This window comes from Chanodichthys erythropterus, chromosome 20 (genome assembly GCF_024489055.1).
Source record: "Chanodichthys erythropterus isolate Z2021 chromosome 20, ASM2448905v1, whole genome shotgun sequence".
NCBI classification, from domain to species: domain Eukaryota; kingdom Metazoa; phylum Chordata; class Actinopteri; order Cypriniformes; family Xenocyprididae; genus Chanodichthys; species Chanodichthys erythropterus.
Genome location: NC_090240.1, coordinates 20460528 through 20479357, shown reverse-complemented (window position 1 = coordinate 20479357; position 18830 = coordinate 20460528). Strand labels below are relative to the sequence as shown.

General features: G+C 37.3%; 1 protein-coding gene across 3 annotated transcripts in view; it reads right to left on the bottom strand.

The window, feature by feature from the left end:
• kif1b (kinesin family member 1B) overlaps window positions 1-18830 on the bottom strand; it is an 83316-nt gene that overhangs the window by 21548 nt on the left and 42938 nt on the right. Inside the window, exons 17-27 of one of the 3 annotated variants that reach the window (XM_067371670.1) lie at window positions 18578-18684; window positions 18279-18362; window positions 17714-17894; window positions 17030-17102; window positions 8638-8740; window positions 8080-8228; window positions 6579-6757; window positions 5685-5825; window positions 4028-4279; window positions 1556-1674; window positions 1300-1385 (exon numbers count right to left, since the gene is read on the bottom strand). In XM_067371670.1, the coding sequence (XP_067227771.1) occupies window positions 1300-1385; window positions 1556-1674; window positions 4028-4279; window positions 5685-5825; window positions 6579-6757; window positions 8080-8228; window positions 8638-8740; window positions 17030-17102; window positions 17714-17894; window positions 18279-18362; window positions 18578-18684 (1474 nt within the window). Of the gene's footprint in view, window positions 1-1299; window positions 1386-1555; window positions 1675-4027; window positions 4280-5684; window positions 5826-6578; window positions 6758-8079; window positions 8229-8637; window positions 8741-8969; window positions 13529-17029; window positions 17103-17713; window positions 17895-18278; window positions 18363-18577; window positions 18685-18830 lie in introns of those variants that run through there. The other 2 variants (XM_067371671.1, XM_067371672.1) reach the window with 2 other exon arrangements.

Sequence of the window (18830 nt, the reverse complement as noted above, 5' to 3'; positions counted from 1 at the left end):
TGCTTTTTCACAAGATGTAATATAAGTCTAAGGAGTCTCCTGAATGTGTCTGAAGTTTCAGCTCAAAATACCACATAGATTTTTTTAAATAAATTTTTTCAACTGCCTATTTTGGGGCATCATTAACTATACACTGATTTTGGCAGCACGCCGCCCCTTTAATTCACCTGCTCCCTGCCACACGAGCTCTCGACTATATTACAGCGCATTTACAAAGTTCACACAGCTAATATAACCCTCAAATGGATCTTTACAAGATGTTCGTCATGCATGCTGTAAATTATGTGAGTAAAGTATTTGATGTTTACGTTTGATTCTGTATGAGTTTGAGGCTGTGCTCCGTGGCTAACGGCTAATGCTACACTGTTGGAGAGATTTATAAAGAATGAAGTTGTGTTTATGAATTATACAGACTGCACATGTTTAAAAATGAAAATAGCGACAGCTCTTTTCTCAGTGAATACAGTAAGAAACGATGGTAACTTTAACCACATTTAACAGTACATTAGCAACATGCTAATGAAACGTTTAGAAAGACAATTTACAAATATCAATAAAAATATCATGCTATCATGGATCATGTCAGTTATTATCGCTCCATCTGCCATTTTTCGCTGTTGTTCTTGCTGGCTTACCTTGTCTGTGCACAGATCCAGACGTTAATACTGCCTTTCCTTGTCTAATGCTTTGAACATGGGCTGGCATATTTGCAAATATTGGGGTCATACATATTGTTACGTAACAGTCAGTGTTATGTTGAGATCTGCGTGTTTTCTGTCTTTTAAACAAATGAGATTTACTTAAGAAGGAAGAAGCAATGGGGTTTGAAACTCAATGTATGTCTTTTCCATGTACTGAACTCTTGTTATTTAACTATGCCGAGGTAAATTAAAATTTTGATTCTAGGGCACCTTTAAAACTGTTTGTTCAGCTTACTTTGCAAAAACATACATCAAATAAGAAATAAAACCATAAATGTTGCTTATTCAGTTCATTTAAGGCTAAATAAAAACTAATATTTCACATCTTAGGTTAGGGATTGTGTTATATTCTAGAACAAACAGACCAGGTGATTGATTTGTCAATATAGTGACTGACACTTTTAGGAAGGCAGGACTTCCTTCTTTTTTCTACAAGTAGCCTAAATCCTCCTCTGTATAAATATTTGACATTTGTGGGGAGAAATTATTAATATTTTCTTGCCTTGTATACATCAACTCAAGTTAAAATAACAGGAAAACTCAACTCTTTTCAGTTTTAAAATAACTTAAAAATCTTAAATGCTGGACTGGCTTGTACCTTTTTAAAATACTCGTTGTCAAAGGAAATCTTAGCAGTGCCCGACTGACGCACACCAGATCCATAATCGGGAGCCTCTTCGTCCGCTACGAAAACACAAATATCAAAGAATAAGGACACACATGTAACAGATCTGTTGAAAAACAACTTAATCAAGTGAATTAATGTTTACAAAGCACATCAGATTGATATCAACTGTGCTTAATTAAATCTGAGCAGAATCTTAATTAATTCATTAATATAGAGCAACGCTCACCAGCGATGGCTTGGACCCCCACTCGCAGGAATCCTCGCACATCTCCCTTCTCTGTTACTATAGCGACACGATGCACCAGAGGAACAGGGTACAGCAGGTTACTCAGGTACACGAAAGCTCTGGAGGAAAAAGAACAGCAATTATAGTACCACCCTGAGACTGTCTTACGTACACACGTTCAGAACATGTTAAAGAACCAAATGTATTAGTATGGAGGGTGCAGGAGATGCACAGCTGAGCAGTGTTACGCACAGTGACTTCCTTTCACTGCGGGGAAACAAGTTCATCTCCATTACCCTGATTAACACCATTGGAGGATAATGGATATGATGTGTCAGACACATTTACTAAGAGCTGACACACAAACAAAACACAGCACTAAATGACAGAAGACAGAAAATGAATCCGTCAACCTTGAAATTAAATGCAAAAGAAAAAGGACAAATAAATAATTCATATATTATGCTGTATGGACACATAAAACAAAAAATATGTATTGGTTTGTTGCAAGAGAGATTGTATCAGAATATTTTATATTTTTAGAGGCTAGGGGGCACACATAGTCTGGATTTCAGGAGCTGTTTGCAGTCAGAGAGCTCCTCCTCCCCCCGTGGGCAGCCTCAAGGCCAAGATGGAGGAGAGCTATCACTGTAGCGCATCAGTGAAGTCACGATGACGCAGGTCCATTTGCGCCTCTGCATCCATATGTTGCCACCCTCCTCTATCCATCTCTCTTGTACAACTGACTGATAAATAACAGCTCTTACTTTAGTACACTGAATGAATATGAAAATTAAAGGAAAAAAGAATACAGATAAAATGAAATAAAAAATACATGAATACACACAAACTTAATATTTTAATATATAAACACAATTAATAAATAAGTTACAAAAAATAAAGGAATTAGGGCTGTAAATCAAAAGTTTAATGTGTTAAAAGGATGTGATTAATGAAATATGTTTTTTAAAGCCATTAGCACATATATTTAATTTGACATTATCAAATTTCAGTTAAATTTTAGTCAAAATTGTGAGCATTTGTTTCAAAGTCAATGGGGAAAGACATTCTTTACAGACAATTTTTTTATAAACACAGATGGGACGTTTAACAAAGTTCATTTGCGTTCTTGTAGGGTGAAATTTAATTACCATTAAGGCTAAGTGTAATATTACCCACAAGTAAAATATGTAATTTATAAAAATGTTAATGTGAACCCCAGCAAAGAACAAATGCAGCAGGCCAGTAGAAGAAACTGTGCATGTGTAATATTAAAGGGTTAGTTCACCCAAAAATGAAAATTCTGTCATTTATTACTCACCCTCATGCCGTTCTACACCTGTAAGACCTTCGTTAATCTTCGGAACACAAATTGAGATATTTTTGTTGAAATCCGATGGCTCCGTGAGGCCTTCATAGGGAGTAATGTCACTTCCTCTGTCAAGATCCACTAATGTACTAAAAACATATTTAAATCAGTTCTTGTGAGTACAGTGGTTCAATATTAAAGCGACGAGAATATTTTTGGTGCGGCAAAAAAAACAAAATAACGACTTATTTAGTGATGACCGATTTCAAAACACTGCTTCAGGAAGCATCGGAGCACAAATGAATCAGTGTATCGAATCATGAATCGGATCACGATTCAAACCCGCCAAACAGCTGAAATCACGTGACTTTGGCGCTCCGAACAGCAGATTCAATACAAGTCGTTATTTAGTTTTTTTGGTGCACCGAAAATATTCTCGTCGCTTTATAATATTCATATTGAGCCACTGTACTCACATGAACTGATTTAAATATGTTTTTAGTTCCTTTATGGATCTTGAGAGAGGAAGTGTCGTTGCTCCCTATGAAGGCCTCACGGAGCCATCGGATTTCAACTAAAATATCTTAATTTGTGTTCCGAAGATGAACGAAGGTCTTACGGGTGTGGAACGGCACGAGGGTGAGTAATAAATGACAGAATTTTCATTTTTGGGTGAACTAACCCTTTAAGTCCATAAAGTGCTGGGAAAGTGCCTGTATTATTGAATTATCGTATGTTTGCATTTCTTTGCTAGTATTAACAGTGCATTTTAATCAGTTTTTTTTTTTTTTTTAACACATTTAAATCGATTGACAGCCCGATTAAAATAAATACAATGGATGAAAACAAACAAATGTGTGCTAATGTTTAGAGCACTAATGTTAAACCAAACCAGACAGATGGAGGTTAAATGTAGGCTGTGGAGAACAGGAGGAGGTATCTGGTATAGCCGTGTGAGCTGTTTCTCAGATAAGATCTGCTCTCGCATGACTGAAAATGAAATAAATTGAATTATCTAATGTATATAACTTATTTTTAAATCATGGAGCCCAATTAACAGCTGCATACTGAGCCACACAACTCTCTCCGTCTCTCTCTGTCACTCATTCTCTCTCTCCAGCCCTCATTTGTCAGGTTTCCCCTGAGCAGTGGCCACCACCAACCTGCCCACGAGGATGAACCATGGGGAACGGTCATAGAAGGGGTCCTGCCCATCACTGAAGATGTCAGAGCCCTCCTCGGTCCCAGCATCTGAGCTGGTGTCATCCACGAAAGCCTCATCATCCATGAAGTCCTCCATCTCGCTCTGCCGTTCGTCAGCCAGCTCGGTAATCTCAGAATCACTGGTGGAGAAGGTGGGCGAGGGCGTGCGGTCGGCCAGATGCTCGTTCACACAACCGTGAAAAATAGGTGAGCTAAAAAAAAATGTGTGGGTGGGATGCAGGCACAACAACAGTTTACAGAATTATTTAAATGACCTGCATTTAAGGGCCATGACTTTAGATATGAAATAGAAAACAAACATTGCAGGTACATGAATAATTGCTCATTTTTTACTTTATGTTAATGCGATAAGCATTTAAATCTTAAAAAGAGGTCATAGAAACTGTGGTAATCTTGATTATGGAAATAAAACATGGGGGGAAAAAAAAAAATGAATTTGAAACATGAAATATAATGTGCACAAAGAAACAAAACAAAACAATCTACAAATGAAATGAAGGTAATGTTAATGTTTAAAAAATAATGATAAATGGATGAAAACAGTGCATTTAAGAAATAACTAAACACACCAGCACACAGCAAAACAAGCACATAATGATTGGGAAAAAATGCAAATCAAACACACAAAAAATTATCTGAATAAAAAGGATGATTTAAATTTGAAAAGAAAAATAACAGTGTAAATGACTAAACAAAGATGTCATAAATGATTTATGGGCTCCCACTTTCACTAACAGAGCAGCTCTTTACAAACAAATATGACACAAATTCTCTCAAAAACACACACTCTGTTTTAACTAAGAAAAGGCAAAAGGTTGGTAAAGAATTCAACTTAATTTCACAGCATTTGAATAACCTTCTCTAGGCACATTTGCAGGACATAATATTATACAAAGAATTAGGGGTGCAACAGATCACATTATGGTTTTTGAGTCACAGATCTGATCTTTTTTTTGTTTTGTTTTTTTTGAATCAACCAAATAAAAATTAAAGGGGGGGGGGGGGGTTTTGGTTGGGTTGTGTGTGACAATAATTGTAACCTTGTTATAAATCAATAAAAAAAGCTGTGTTTTGTTTTTTGATTAACATTAAATGACAAAAAAATCAGCAGGAATTTGGAGGCTGCTGTCACTTTAAGACATAATGCACGGATCCAATATACTGATAAACATCCGATTTCTTTCTCAACTGTTTACATTTATTTCAGACATAAATTACTGTGTTTATGAGAATACATGCCAAGATGGGTATTTTGTGATAATTTTGTGTGTATGTGTCAGTTTAATCGCAAGGAGGAGTGAAAGAGGATGAGTGTGCGCACATAAAACAGCGTGTGATTACCGAAATGAGTTCTCTTTCGCCTGTTCTTGTGATTGAATGGTTTAAAATTACTTGAATGTTTAAATTGGTATTGTTCAGAAACAAGTGTAAATGATAAATCTTCTCTCTATGATGGCAAAACTTTGCACCGTAGGGCCTGGTCCGTACGGTTCACGGATCAACTACGATCTGTTACACCCCTACAAAGAACTGATCTCTGTTAACATGCTCAATCATATCTCAAGTCGCAGGAACAAGGTTAAGTGGTTAGCATACCTCCCAACCAGCTTGAACCAATGGAAGCGGTCATAGAACGGGTCACTGCCAGTCAAAGCACCGTCCCCATCCTCACCCTGATTGGACGAGGCCATCTCGCCCGCACGGTCATACATCTCTCTCATCTGGTCCAGCCTCTGCCTGGAAGAGCATGACAAATCAACACCTCGTGATGGCGAATCGTGTGCTTTTTCAAAATTTAAATGAACTATATTACAATATCTACATTAAAGCCTCTTGAATGTAATGGTAATTGGTTTCCATGGGAACATTAGGTAATGTCAGCATGTAGAGGTACTAGTGTCATCTACAAAGAAAATGTGTTTTTGTCCGACTACCCAAGAGGAAGGCCATTAGGTGCTATTTTTCTCAAATTGAATCATCATCGGCCCAAAAGTCAGTTGGGAATTCTCTTATTTGACACTTGGCACAGTAATGATAATTTGAGTATTTAGCAAAATGGAGATTTGTTTCAGAGAATTAAACTAAAAATGAACTACATAAATAAAACACATTGGTTAAACTGTTAAAACAGGCCATTATGCATATAATGCTGGATGTCATGTTGCAATATGGTCATGTGACTGGCCACATGAGAAGCAAACTGAGTTCTTTGAATGACAGAACTCCTTTGTTTCCAGTGAATTAATTTCCATTCGTACATGGGTTTTGTGAGGAGCCATGCAAATGTTGTTATAAATGTCACCCTGAGAAACAATTACAGTCTAAATAGCACTTTAAAAAAAACATTTTAAGTAAACTTAAAAGAAAAATTAAAACAGAGCTTTGGGATTTCTAAATGGATTGGTTCCAAATAATAATTGCACAAGAACAAAAAGACTTCTGTTAGCAAAACTGCATATTTCACAGACTGGTGGGCAGCCTGAAGCTTACTTGAGTTTCTCCAGGGACCAGTAGTGAGTGGCTCCATTCTTCAAGTCTTGAACCTCCACAGCCACCACGGTTCGAGGGAAAGGCCTAGCATCACGCTCTTTCTCCGGTTCTGGAGGCAGCAGTTCCGGGGGCAGCGGAGAGTAGAGGGTGTCTGTGAGCAAGACAAACTGGAACTGGACCTACAAATAGATACAGACATAAGGTCATCAACAAAGAGGAAAGATGTGAGCTGATGACTGTAAGATTATAGGTTCAGACCTAATTTTTGGCATCTGCTAAGTGGAGACTGAAGTAAAGCAACAGAGCTAAAAACAGCATAAGATTTCCAATCGATAATAAAAAAACATTAAAAATCACCCCTGCCAGCACTGAAGCTATAAATACAAAGAGCGCATGATAAACCAGAAGAGAAATGTTTCTACACAGCAGGGGTCTTTATGAGGTTATACACATTGGAACTGAAAAAAAGAGACATAAACAAACAAAAAGTAGAGCAGGTGACAGAAAAAGAACTGATGAAACTGTAAGTGTGCTCTTTTTGACATTAATGAGCCAACTGTTGAAAGATGACACTTGGGTAATAAGTAAAGCAACAGAAATCTGTCTGAGAATATGTAAATATAGCAGAATGGACTGGTAAGCTGCCGTCACAATGACAAACTCAGATTTATTTCATGTTGTGTGTCCAGAACCATTAAATTAATGCTTTAGGGGCCATTCATACAGGAAGCAGTTATACATGCACTAGACCAGTGTTTCTAACCCTTTTTGACAACAAGGCCCCCCATTGTCAAAGACAATATCTTAAAGCTATAAATATATATATATATATTTTTTTTTTTACAGAAATTAGGAGTGGCAACATTTGAAAATAATTAAATAAAATAATTATAAATAATTAAATTTCATAATTCAAATAACTGAAATGTTCTTCATGGTTTACGTTTTTTTTTACATTTATATTTTATTTTTTATTACCAAAACATTTACATGTTTAGTTTGTGATTACAGGGTTTCTTCATTTTTTTACTCACAAATAGCAATTTCTACCAAATAATATATTTTGGAATTGGACAACAGAAACTAATGAGTTATTATTATATATAAATTACATTAATCATAAAATGTAATTACTTATTACAAATAATATCCATGACTGTACCATATCAAGAAAAATTACGCTTTTAAAATTCCCTCATACAGTATATCCCCAGGTTGTCCAAGATCATGCCATTTAAATAAAAAGTTGTTAATGGAACAAAATAAAATTAGAAATATATGATTTCAGCTCACATCTTTGACATCAATTCAACTATTTTAGCTAAAAATATTATCTTGTGGCACCTTTGGAAGTGTGATGAGGCCCACCGGTTGAGAACCACTGCAATAGATGGCTACGCCAAGTCTCGCTGATTTTTCAGTGTTTCATGCCATGCCAAGTTAGAAATAGTTCAATGTTTTATTGATTGACACATTTTCACATGACACCTGTGTGCTGTACCTTTTTCTTGAGCTCCACACTGATGGCATTGGCTTCTTTGAGGTATACAGCATTGCCCCACAGCTGGTCTCTGAGGGAGGTGAACTGGTGGTATCTCCACTTCCTGAAAGCCCACTGGGCCAGCTCGTACTCATGCTGGGTCCAGGGCACTGCAATACAGGAACAATAGTCAAACATGGCACAGCATATAGTAGGTGGTTGTGAATTTGCCAAGCAGGACATCCTTATTGTTCCTGGAACAACAATCAATCCATCAGACTAGGTATTGGGAAGGGTGTAGGGGCTTATCAGCCTATTATTTATTTTCCTCTGATTGTAGTGGTAGCTTTGGTTGGGTTGAGGTAATAGATAGAGTTAGGACTGTGTTTGATAGAAATGCGATCCAAATGATGTTGATCCACGAACATGTCCTAATTACACAGCGTCCCAGTACATTGCACATTAACATCTTTTGACAATGGGGTACATTTCATGCCATAAGGTAGCTGAACACTAATATTAAAATAGTCAAAATTGTGATTTCGACCCATTTTGATTTTGGCACTCAAACTACACTACCTTCATCTTCTTCCTCCTCTTCTTCCTCCTCATCAGGCGTCTCCGCAGCCAATGAGCGGGTCTCCACCTGTTTCTGCAGCTCTTGCAGTTTACTCTCATAAACCTTTGAGAAAATGCGATGAAGAGAGAGGACAGCAGACACGATCTTATCAGCATTACAGACACTTACTGAACCTTGGAGAGATAAAAGTTACACGGTTACACTGTTGCTTCAACAAATGTGTGCCATTTGGCTAGTTCATGACAATGGAATAGTTAAAAAAAACTACTTTAAATTACATTTTTGCTGAAGTTAAAACTAAACAGCACTAATTTTGCACACAGAAGCAGACGATGAACACCCATTCATTTATATTCAAATAGACTTATTTTCTGAAAATAAGTAATGCTTCCCTGTCCAAATATAACCACCTTTGTCAGATGGCTCAAGCATATATCATGCTTAATATATACAACAGTAAAAGTGAAAACTTGGAAAGCAGTTTTAATTTTGATGTTCTACCATGGGGAGAACATATTTCTGATAACAGCTAAGACATGAAACACCCCTTCAGCTATTTTGAAATTTTAAAAATCAAAGTCGGTTTCCTACTGAATTAAGTCAAACTCATTACTGTATATATTTCACTTTAGACACAGGACTAACTAATGGCTGACTGCTGTCATATCTCCTCAGAGCTGTAATATAATGAAATAATCATGATAAATACCCATCTAAATGTGATTGCTATAAGCATATGCCGTAATGTTTGTATAGGTGAATGTTTGTATTTGGCTCAGAACAACAGTCACCGCGTTTCAAACTTGTTCGCTTTATTTCAGTCATTGTTTGAAATCTTGATATTCAGCACATTTCAAGATAATAGCAATATTAGTAAACCATCAACACATCTTAGAGCACTGAAAATCATATGTTGCACAAAAACGCCCCCCAAAATAACACATTATAGTACAGGGCCATTTGGAGGCACTCACCATTGCATATAGATAAACACTGAACAGACAAATGACATACCTTTAAAAAAAGGGTAAAATACATTGTCCATTTGAATGTATACTTTTTCTTTGCTCCTCTTGTTGTAGTTAAGAGTAGCTGGCAGCACCGTACATGAATGGTAGCATAACATTCTTTATTGGAGCAGGGAAATTGCATGTCTTGATAGTCATTCATACTTTCATTGCTGTGCCACACTGAAAGGTGAAGTGTGTAATTTCTGCTGCAGTATACAGATTTAAAAAGAAAAAGAAAAAGACGGTTCTCAAACACGCCCCTTCTCTTTCGCTGGACAGCAAAACAGATATCCCCGCCCTCAAACTGACAATATTGGTTGAGCCAATGTCATGGTGTCTGTATGCCCAAACAACAGAAGGCACCACACTGTTCAGAATAAAAATGTAATCTTTTTTTAAACTAGAGTCTTGCTTCTTTAGTTAACCAGTTTCATGATTTATACAATATGCATTACTTACTATACCAAAACCCAGGGGTTCCAATAGAAATAAGGCAGTAAATCTGGCAACAAAAAGCATTCAAGTCCTTCGTCCTTATGAAGCAATGCTGAAGCATGGACTTTTGACCTAGTTGGCTAACACTTTGCTCTGGCCAGAAGAGATGACATGAAGAGGATTTCAGAAAATGTGCTTTGGTAATATGCAGCTGGTAATGGGACACACTTGGGTGCTGAGGCACACCAGTGCATAATTATATCAAGGCTTAAGCAGGGAAATCACAGTGGCTTAAGTGCAAGGATGTACAACTACATTAACCCTATGTGAATGTAATTACTATTAGGTTTCAAAGAAGAAAAAAAAAATCAGTGGTAAATTTAATAAAAATGAGAAGTGTTCAGTGGCATTACATATATAAGCTGTGAGACTAAACGAGAAAATGAAACAAAAAGCATTACATCATACACGTGTCTGGCAAATTTTATTTGGCTTTTCCATTGCTAAAAACATGCTACTAGTTTCAAAATGAGCCTCAGAAACCATGGAAACCGGCCTGTTAGAGGTCCTTTCCATGGCATGTCTCTGGAGCTTTCTGTGGGTTTGCTTACCAAACAGCGGACACCCGAAAATAAATGTGATTCTAATCATGTTAAGATTGAGAAGAACGGCTGAGTGTTCTAGAACACTGACTCCATCCCGTGGGAACAGACTGTCCCCCCTATTGAGGATCAGAGTGCAGCAGACAGTTTAGAGGAACAATAGATGCAAAGCACGCTCTTACACAAAAACATTACCTCTGTGGATATGGATATTTAGTGCAGAGTGGTTTGTACTCAAAATAAGGCAGGACCAAACCTTATAAAATCAGAGTGGCAGTTTTTTTTGGACAAAAAAAGAAACTCTTTTTACCAAACGCAAGGGGCAGCGTCTATATTTTTCACAATAAGAGTGAGAAGTATTCAGTAAAAATCATTCAGTTTTCTTCATATATTGCTATTACAGTACTTGTTTTTAGGCGCCAAGTACAAGGAGATGAATGCAATATGTTAATGATACATTAGTGAGTCAATAAGGCACTTTAAAAGCACTCCTTCATAATCTTATCCTCATCTGCATAAGGCAGCTAGAGAAAGGCCTTTGCTGCCACCTTTCATATTCAAACTATTTATTGGGGAATATCAACTCAGGGACCCAAAACTTAATGAAATAAAACAACTTGCATAAAATTTAACAGTAAAAACATCATCTCCAACATGTGTTTATAAACATTCAAGAGGATAAAAAGTTGGCTGTTAACCTTCCAGCATTTACTGAACACGTTACCTATGCACCTTCAATGCACAAATATGACTGAATTGTAAAATTCAAAAACTCAAAATTCAAGTAATGGTTCAAGGTTCTCACTGGACAGTATGAAATGTTGCAGTGTAGTGGTTATGTGTTCAATGCTAAGATCTTTTCAGACCAGCAGCAAAACAGAGGTAAACTGAGGCAAATCAGTGTTAAAGTACTTCTCAAATACATGATGGCATCTCCAAAATATAGTAAAGTTTAAAAATGTTAATTCTACAGCCAAGAACTAAAGGGTGACTCTCTTAAAACCCATCGTTCCCAATACTTTATTGCAAAAAAAATGTTTGTTTTAATAATCAAGGCTCAAGAAATTTGCTCTGAGATCTTGTTGTGACTTGGACACTTTTAACCAGCACTCTTATTGCTAGACTTTTAACCCACATGCATAGCTAACAATGGATGGGGGATCATATTGTTGATGCAAGGTGTTTATGTGGTATATTCCAGGGAGATAATTGCAATATGGATCCACAAATGATGACAAGAACATTTCTTTAAAAACAAGTGCCATAAAACAGTTTGACTTGATGGGGACAAGCTGTCCAATGCTTTGATGAGTCTGTGATGTGTGATTTGTAACGTCAACTAGTTCTGTACATGAACCTATGCCCTGCTTCCAATGTCACACTGTGGTTTCTCGACTGCCCTTCAAATTAGGGGCAGACATTTGCCTACGCATTCGGGGTGGCGTGCAAAAATTGTTGTGGTGGCTCGGCTGCTGATTAGGTGGGTACTGCGGGTAGTTATTGCTGGCATCAGTATTGTAATGATAGAACTGTTGAAGCTGTTGTTGTGGATAATGATGCTGGTTTTGGTTGTAGCGTGGCTGGTAAAAGGCCTGTTGGGGGTGAGGTGGCTTCCTGTTACCAGAATTGAGGGACTCCGTCGAGTCCGAGGCTCGCTGGCTGCTGTTGAAGGAGTTACTACGGCCTCTTTCATGGAGTTTGTGGCTTTGATTAGGTCTATGACTCAGGCCCTGCTCTAGATCTTTGCTTCTACGTTGACCCATGGGACTAGGAAGAGTAGGATATGTCTGGATGGTTGGTACCACTTGTTCTCCTGGCTCTGTGGCCTCCCCGGTGTCATCCTCTTCCTGGACTGCTTCTTTGGGTACTTTCAACTCAATCACCTGTTCGTCTGTTATAATGATGTGAGTGCCAGGGGTCCAGGAGTTGCGATGCTTGGGGTTACTCTTGAAGGGGAAGCGCAGCTTGCGGTCTTCGGGTGGGATGAAGCGGTGAGGTCCATTTTGCCTCCGGAGCTGCTTGGAAATCTCCTGTTGCTGGAGGTTCTTGAGGCGCACCTGCTCTTGTCGCATCCACCTCATACGTCCACGTCGGAACGAAGATTCATCATCTGTCATCTTAGACAACTGCTCGTCCGACTGTTCACAGTTGGGCTTCTCTTCAGGAGCTTTACCTTCGCTGGAACTGCGGGCCCTCATGGGTCCACTGCGAGTGGTTTTCTCCTGTGACTCATTGGAAATAAGTGGGATCACTTGCTCCATCTTCAACATCTTATTCCGGAGAGCTCGAATCTCTTCATCCTTCATGTTGTTCTGCTTTTTTACCTCTTGCAGGATGTCTTCGAGTTTGTCAATGTGCACCTTTAGGTCATCCATGTCAGTCACACCTCGTCCATTGGTTATGACATCTTCAATTCGTTCATCCCCAACCCCTACAGTGTCCCAAACATCTCGAGCCACTGCTCTCCAAGAATCTCGTTCATTCGGGTCTTTCTTGTTGTAGGTGGCACAAAGTTCCTTCATTTTCACTATGGCCAGAGCCTCAATCTCTTGACGAGTGTGACGGAAATCATTCAGTGCCACCTCGTAACAAATTTCTTTGACTGCCTGGATTTTCAAATCAGAGATGGTCACCCATTTGGAGTCCTTCGTAAGACGGCGACGCTGAGGAATCTGGTACATTTTGATAGGCTCTCGTCTTTTACCGCTGCTGGGTAAGCCACACTTTTTGACTATGGTTTGGAGCTTGCTGGGAGGAAGTTTCTCCCGTAGAGAAGTGATGAGTCTCCAGCTCTCCTCGCATGACCTCTTATCAGAGTCGTCACCACTATCAGAGTCTCCATCCTTAAGAGAATAAAACAAGAAACAAACCAAAGAGTGCGAAAAACAAAATGGGAAAATTAAAATGGGGTATCGAAATCAAAAGGAATGTTTTCTGTAAAGAATGGACAGTGTTGTGATATGCAAAATGGGAACGGCTAAATGAGAAAAACTTGATTCATTAAGCTGAGAAAAACTGTCAAACTACTTGACGATTTCTAACTAACACAATCATTAAACTGCAAGACAGCACCTTTGGTAGACTGCAAGTTGACTATAGATCTGGATATTTTAGAGAGCACTGTGTACTTGCAGATGCATTTAACAATACTCAGCACTTTCTAAACAGTGTTTTTAGATACAGTGTGTAGATACAAATTCAATTCACTGTTGTTCCCAAGTTGCATATCACTATATAAAAAGTAAATGCAAGGCATGACTGTCATGATTATGAGAAAAATGTCAACAAAAAGGGATAGATGTTGTGCGATCAGCTGTTTTTGTTGTTGCGCTGGATTCTTTGCTTTTTGTCAAGTTTAAATTTATGAAATCCTCTTCAATTAGAGCTCTTGATAGTTGCACCCCAAACATGCTTCAGTGGCATGCAGAAAAGCCAGATGAGTTTTGTTTCATTCCCTCATTTGAAGTCCTTGATAGAGAAGATTTGGTTTTAGAGTTTTTCTAGCTCTAGCGGTGGGTTAGACTCTTGCGTGTTTATTATAGGTCAGTACAGAGAAGAAAAAAGAGAAAGGACAGGCTTGGAGGAGGTTAAAAGCATCGATTTCATCCACTACAGTTAAGAGGTTAGTTAAGAGAAAATGCAGTTTCTCATTTTCCAGGTCAAATAAAACAAAGACAATACAAAAATCACAGTCAAATAACAGAGGAGGCAGCTGGTGACCATGTAATCGTGATTGTGTAATCAGTGCAGTGTGTGATATCGGTGTCATTCTGTATATGAGATTATATGGATGAGACCATCGGAGCATTGGAGAGCTTGTCATCATTGATTAAGACCCCCAACATGGATAGCTGTGTTATAGCATGCCCTCTGTGTCTGGCCAGACACAGACTTGTAGAACTCAAGGCTACAGATGTAATGAGAAACCACATTGTCACTAGCCTTCATCAACTACAGCAGAAATCTTTGGTTATGGCAACAATGCATTGGAAACATCAGCAATTGCATTGAGAAAACCAACAAACTCAGACAAAACAAAATCTATTTTGGTAAATTAAATGCTGACTCAAGCTTGACCAGCATAAAAACACTGCCCAGCAACAAATACTAAATGAGGTACTAAGTACCCTGTAAATTAATCTGTTAAACATGCTACAGAAAAAAACAAACCATGCAAAAGCAGCATATAGAATAAACCAAAAAAAAGGGATTTTTTTTTTTTTTACACCAATTTAACTTAAAGACCCCATGAAAAGGCTTGACAAGCATAGTTTGATGTCAACAAGGACCTCCAAATATGATGCTTTCTTTTTGAGTAAATTCAAATATGTATCATTGACAAAGACCCGTTTATACTGTGTGAGAAAAATAGTATGATTAAGTGTGATATTATGAATACAACAATTAGCGTTTACACAGTAACTGTACTAAAGTAAATACAGTATATACATGTAAATTAGTGTTTCCAAATTTCTGTAGTACAGGGAGTACCGAGTATCCGGGTATATTCGGTACCCACTGATAGGACTGTGGCAGTATTTACGTGAATATGACACGAGTGAAGCACTAAGCTTTGTTTACAGAATAATAATTAGTTAGCACTTAAAAGTGACTTCGCAGCCATGGAAATATTTTGGTTCATGCTGAATGAGAGAGTCCATAAATTTAAGCTTTGTCAGCTTTGTATTTTGTTTTGTGAATCGCGATCTGGTCACCTGATGAGCAGAGAATTTAACAATATTCCATTTGTTATTCCACTGAACATGGAATCTCAAATCTTCTCTCACACAGGGGATTAACGTTTCTTCCTTTGGTTCGCTTCAAATTAGGCCTATTTTATTTGCATTCTTTACTGTGGTAAAGTAGAAAAAACACTGTAGGACAGAAACCTTGTGCATGTCAATTTCTATTTAACACAGTTTGCGCTTGTTATGACACTTTTACGCGTCAAGTTTATTTGTATAGCACGTTTCGTTTTGCACACGCCGGTGACTTTTAGTTTCGCTTTCTCTGGCAGCGCAAAATCAAACATAGCCTGAATGTCTTGTCCCTGCTGAAGATGAAACTCGCTCTTCAGACCTTTTACAACAAGTGTCAGTTGCTTGTAACATCAGGAGATAACATGAAGATATTATTAAAGAGATGGTCTCTTTCCTGCTCGTGTCCCACATCTTTCTCAAAGCGCAGAGCGGCTATATGACTGGCACATCTGTTACAAAATGGATGTTTGAACATTTGTTTTGTTTTTTATATTTCAAAATTTATTTAAGCGAGGTATATATACCCACACAAACATATGCGCACTCCAAATATTTATATGTATGATTACCATCATATTTAATATGTTTTTAAAATAAGCTAGCTAAATAAAAAAGTAAAATAGTTCCAACAGATTTTGCCGTGGTATCGAAATTGGTACAGAAAACCATAAAATTTTGAATGGCATTGGTACCGACTACAGGAATTTTAGTACCGTGACAACACTAATGTAAATGTATATTTTTTTATTTTATATTAAATTGACAGCTGTTTTTTGTCTACTCACAAAATATTACATAAAAACATATACATATATTACACATTATGTATAACCCTAAAGAGACAAAGCTAGAGACAAGGTTATATCCATGGTGAGGAAAAAAAAAAAAAGATTTTCTTTTTTAAATAAATAAATTAAAATATATTTAATATATAATATATATATATATAATATTTAAACATGTTAAATGATAGCTCTAAAACATACTTTTTTCAAATCATTTATTTTCTCTCAAAAAAAGCCATTTGATTTCATGGGGTCTTTAACTGGTACATGGCAAACCAATGCCTTACATAACAATGGAATTTATAAAAACACAAATTACTAATTAAAAGCCAAATTGGTATTCTTCTGCTGATGCTGTTTTGCAAAGTTACATCTCAAATCTATGAGAGAGAAGTGAAATTTTGAATAAGAAATTCTTGCTGTATCAAACTGAATATGTAAATCAGTCATTATCAGCAATGGGCCATCTGCTATCTCAATCCAGACAGAGTGGATCCAGTTACCATGCAAAGAGGTTCAGCCATGCACTGGGAAAAGTGTTTCTCTCTCACACACATACAGACACACAAAAGTCTCAAGTTATCAGAGCTAAAAGTGCAGAATTAGTGCTGTTTGGACTTCAGCAGAGCAAGTAAAAGAGTAGGGGCCTGTTTTACTTGGTTCATCAAATAGCACATCTCTCCCCTCATTCTAAAGTAAGTTGCTAACAAAATTTGGAAGGACAATAAAGGTCCTGAAAGTACAGGTCCACTAATAAACAACAGAATAAACAAGAATTACCAAAGAGATTCAGCCTTACCAGTCTCTGTTGCTCGAGTAGCTGGTCCGCTTCCTCCTTCTCTTTTTTGTACAGGATCTCCATTTCTGTAAGCCTGATATAATACAGTGCAAGACCACTGCATCAAAAAGCTGCTCTTTCTTACGCTCAGTGCATTTTCTTTCCGCAACATAATCCTAAAAATCCTTCTTACAATAATCCAATTCATATGTGCTCACATTCCATGCCAAGAGCTTAAACTTCACAAAATGTAGATTTTGTCTTCTGTAGCAGCTGGGTGGCCCTCGGCTTTGGTTGGCTATCCAACCCTAAACTATGCATAAGCTGGGATCCACACTTCTCTTGAAGGAATTTTGCCAGTTTGAATACAAGTTCTACTGGCAGCATTTAAGGTATTATTTCGATTACCACAGAAAATAATTTAGACTCATCCTTAATTTTTATTATATATATATATATATATATATTATATATATTATATATATATATATATATATATATATATATATATATATATATATATATATCCTAAAAAATATATATATATATATATATATTATATATTATATATATATATATATATATATATATATGACAGCAGCAGTTTTAAGTGCTGCTGGCACAACACCGGTGCACAGAGAGTTAATGTTGTCTTTATAAAATGTTGTCTTTAATAAAATCCAATGATTATTAGAGCTTTCGTACCTCTTCTCCATCTCTTGTTTCATGTCGATACCCTGTTTCTCCAGCAGTTCTCTTTGGGCAAAGGTCCAGTCCACTGGCTCTACGGGGGTCTCCGCTGTTGGGGTCTTCTCACGCTCAGCGCGAGCCTGCTCAGGGTGGTTAAACCGGAAAACGTGGTTCTTTCCCATGATAATGCGGTTACCTGAGGAATAGGAGAGCATTTACACATTAAAACAATATAAAGGCCTGTAAACTAGTTTTGCGCATGTATTACCCACCTTATTTTTAGCTTGAATGTACAAGTCTTTCAATGTTAGCCACTTCTAGTTATTTTAGCAGTATAAAAACAGTCCATTATGCCGCTTGTTGTTGTAAAATTTGATATCATATTATTTTAATGTATCATCGTGATAATAAACACTCTAGTTTCAACGTTTAATGTGTTTTATTATTATTCTAGTTATTTACTTACAGTGGCTAATGGACTTTTTTCACATGAGTTTTTATATGACTACAATTAATCAGATTAAACCAGAGCTTAAGAACTGTAACAACTGAAATGTGCAGGCAGCTATCAGTGACTGACCTGAGCGCAGCTGGACTGCAGAATTCACACGTTTTCCATTTACATATGTTTCAGATCCTTCACATGGCTCCAACGTGACAATCACTGTAGGGACAGAAGACAATTCACTACCTCCAGCAGCAATATCAGATTTTCATTGAGTAAAAGCTTAAAGAACAAAAGTACTCAGATATAAAGGAGGGGAAATAATCGTTGACAAAAGTTCATTTGCACAGAGCTGATCATGTCTGATTTAAAAGTGTTTTACTGTTGGAATTGAACACAGATAAATGGATCTAAAGATTTAAGTGAACACTTGCCATGTCCGTTGGCATTTCTCTCACTGCGGAAGATACAGTGCTCTTCCTTGATGTGCGCTCCACTCAGAACAATATCCTGTCTTCTTTCTGCATCTGCCTGGCCCACCCTATCAAAACAAAGATATTCATTTTAATTACCACAGGGATACTCAAACATTACCTTACAGCACTATAACAAGGTGCAATGCAACAAGTTTTCTGTGACAAGCAACTTGCGTGTAGAAGTACACAAACTCAAGAGGAAATCCTAACA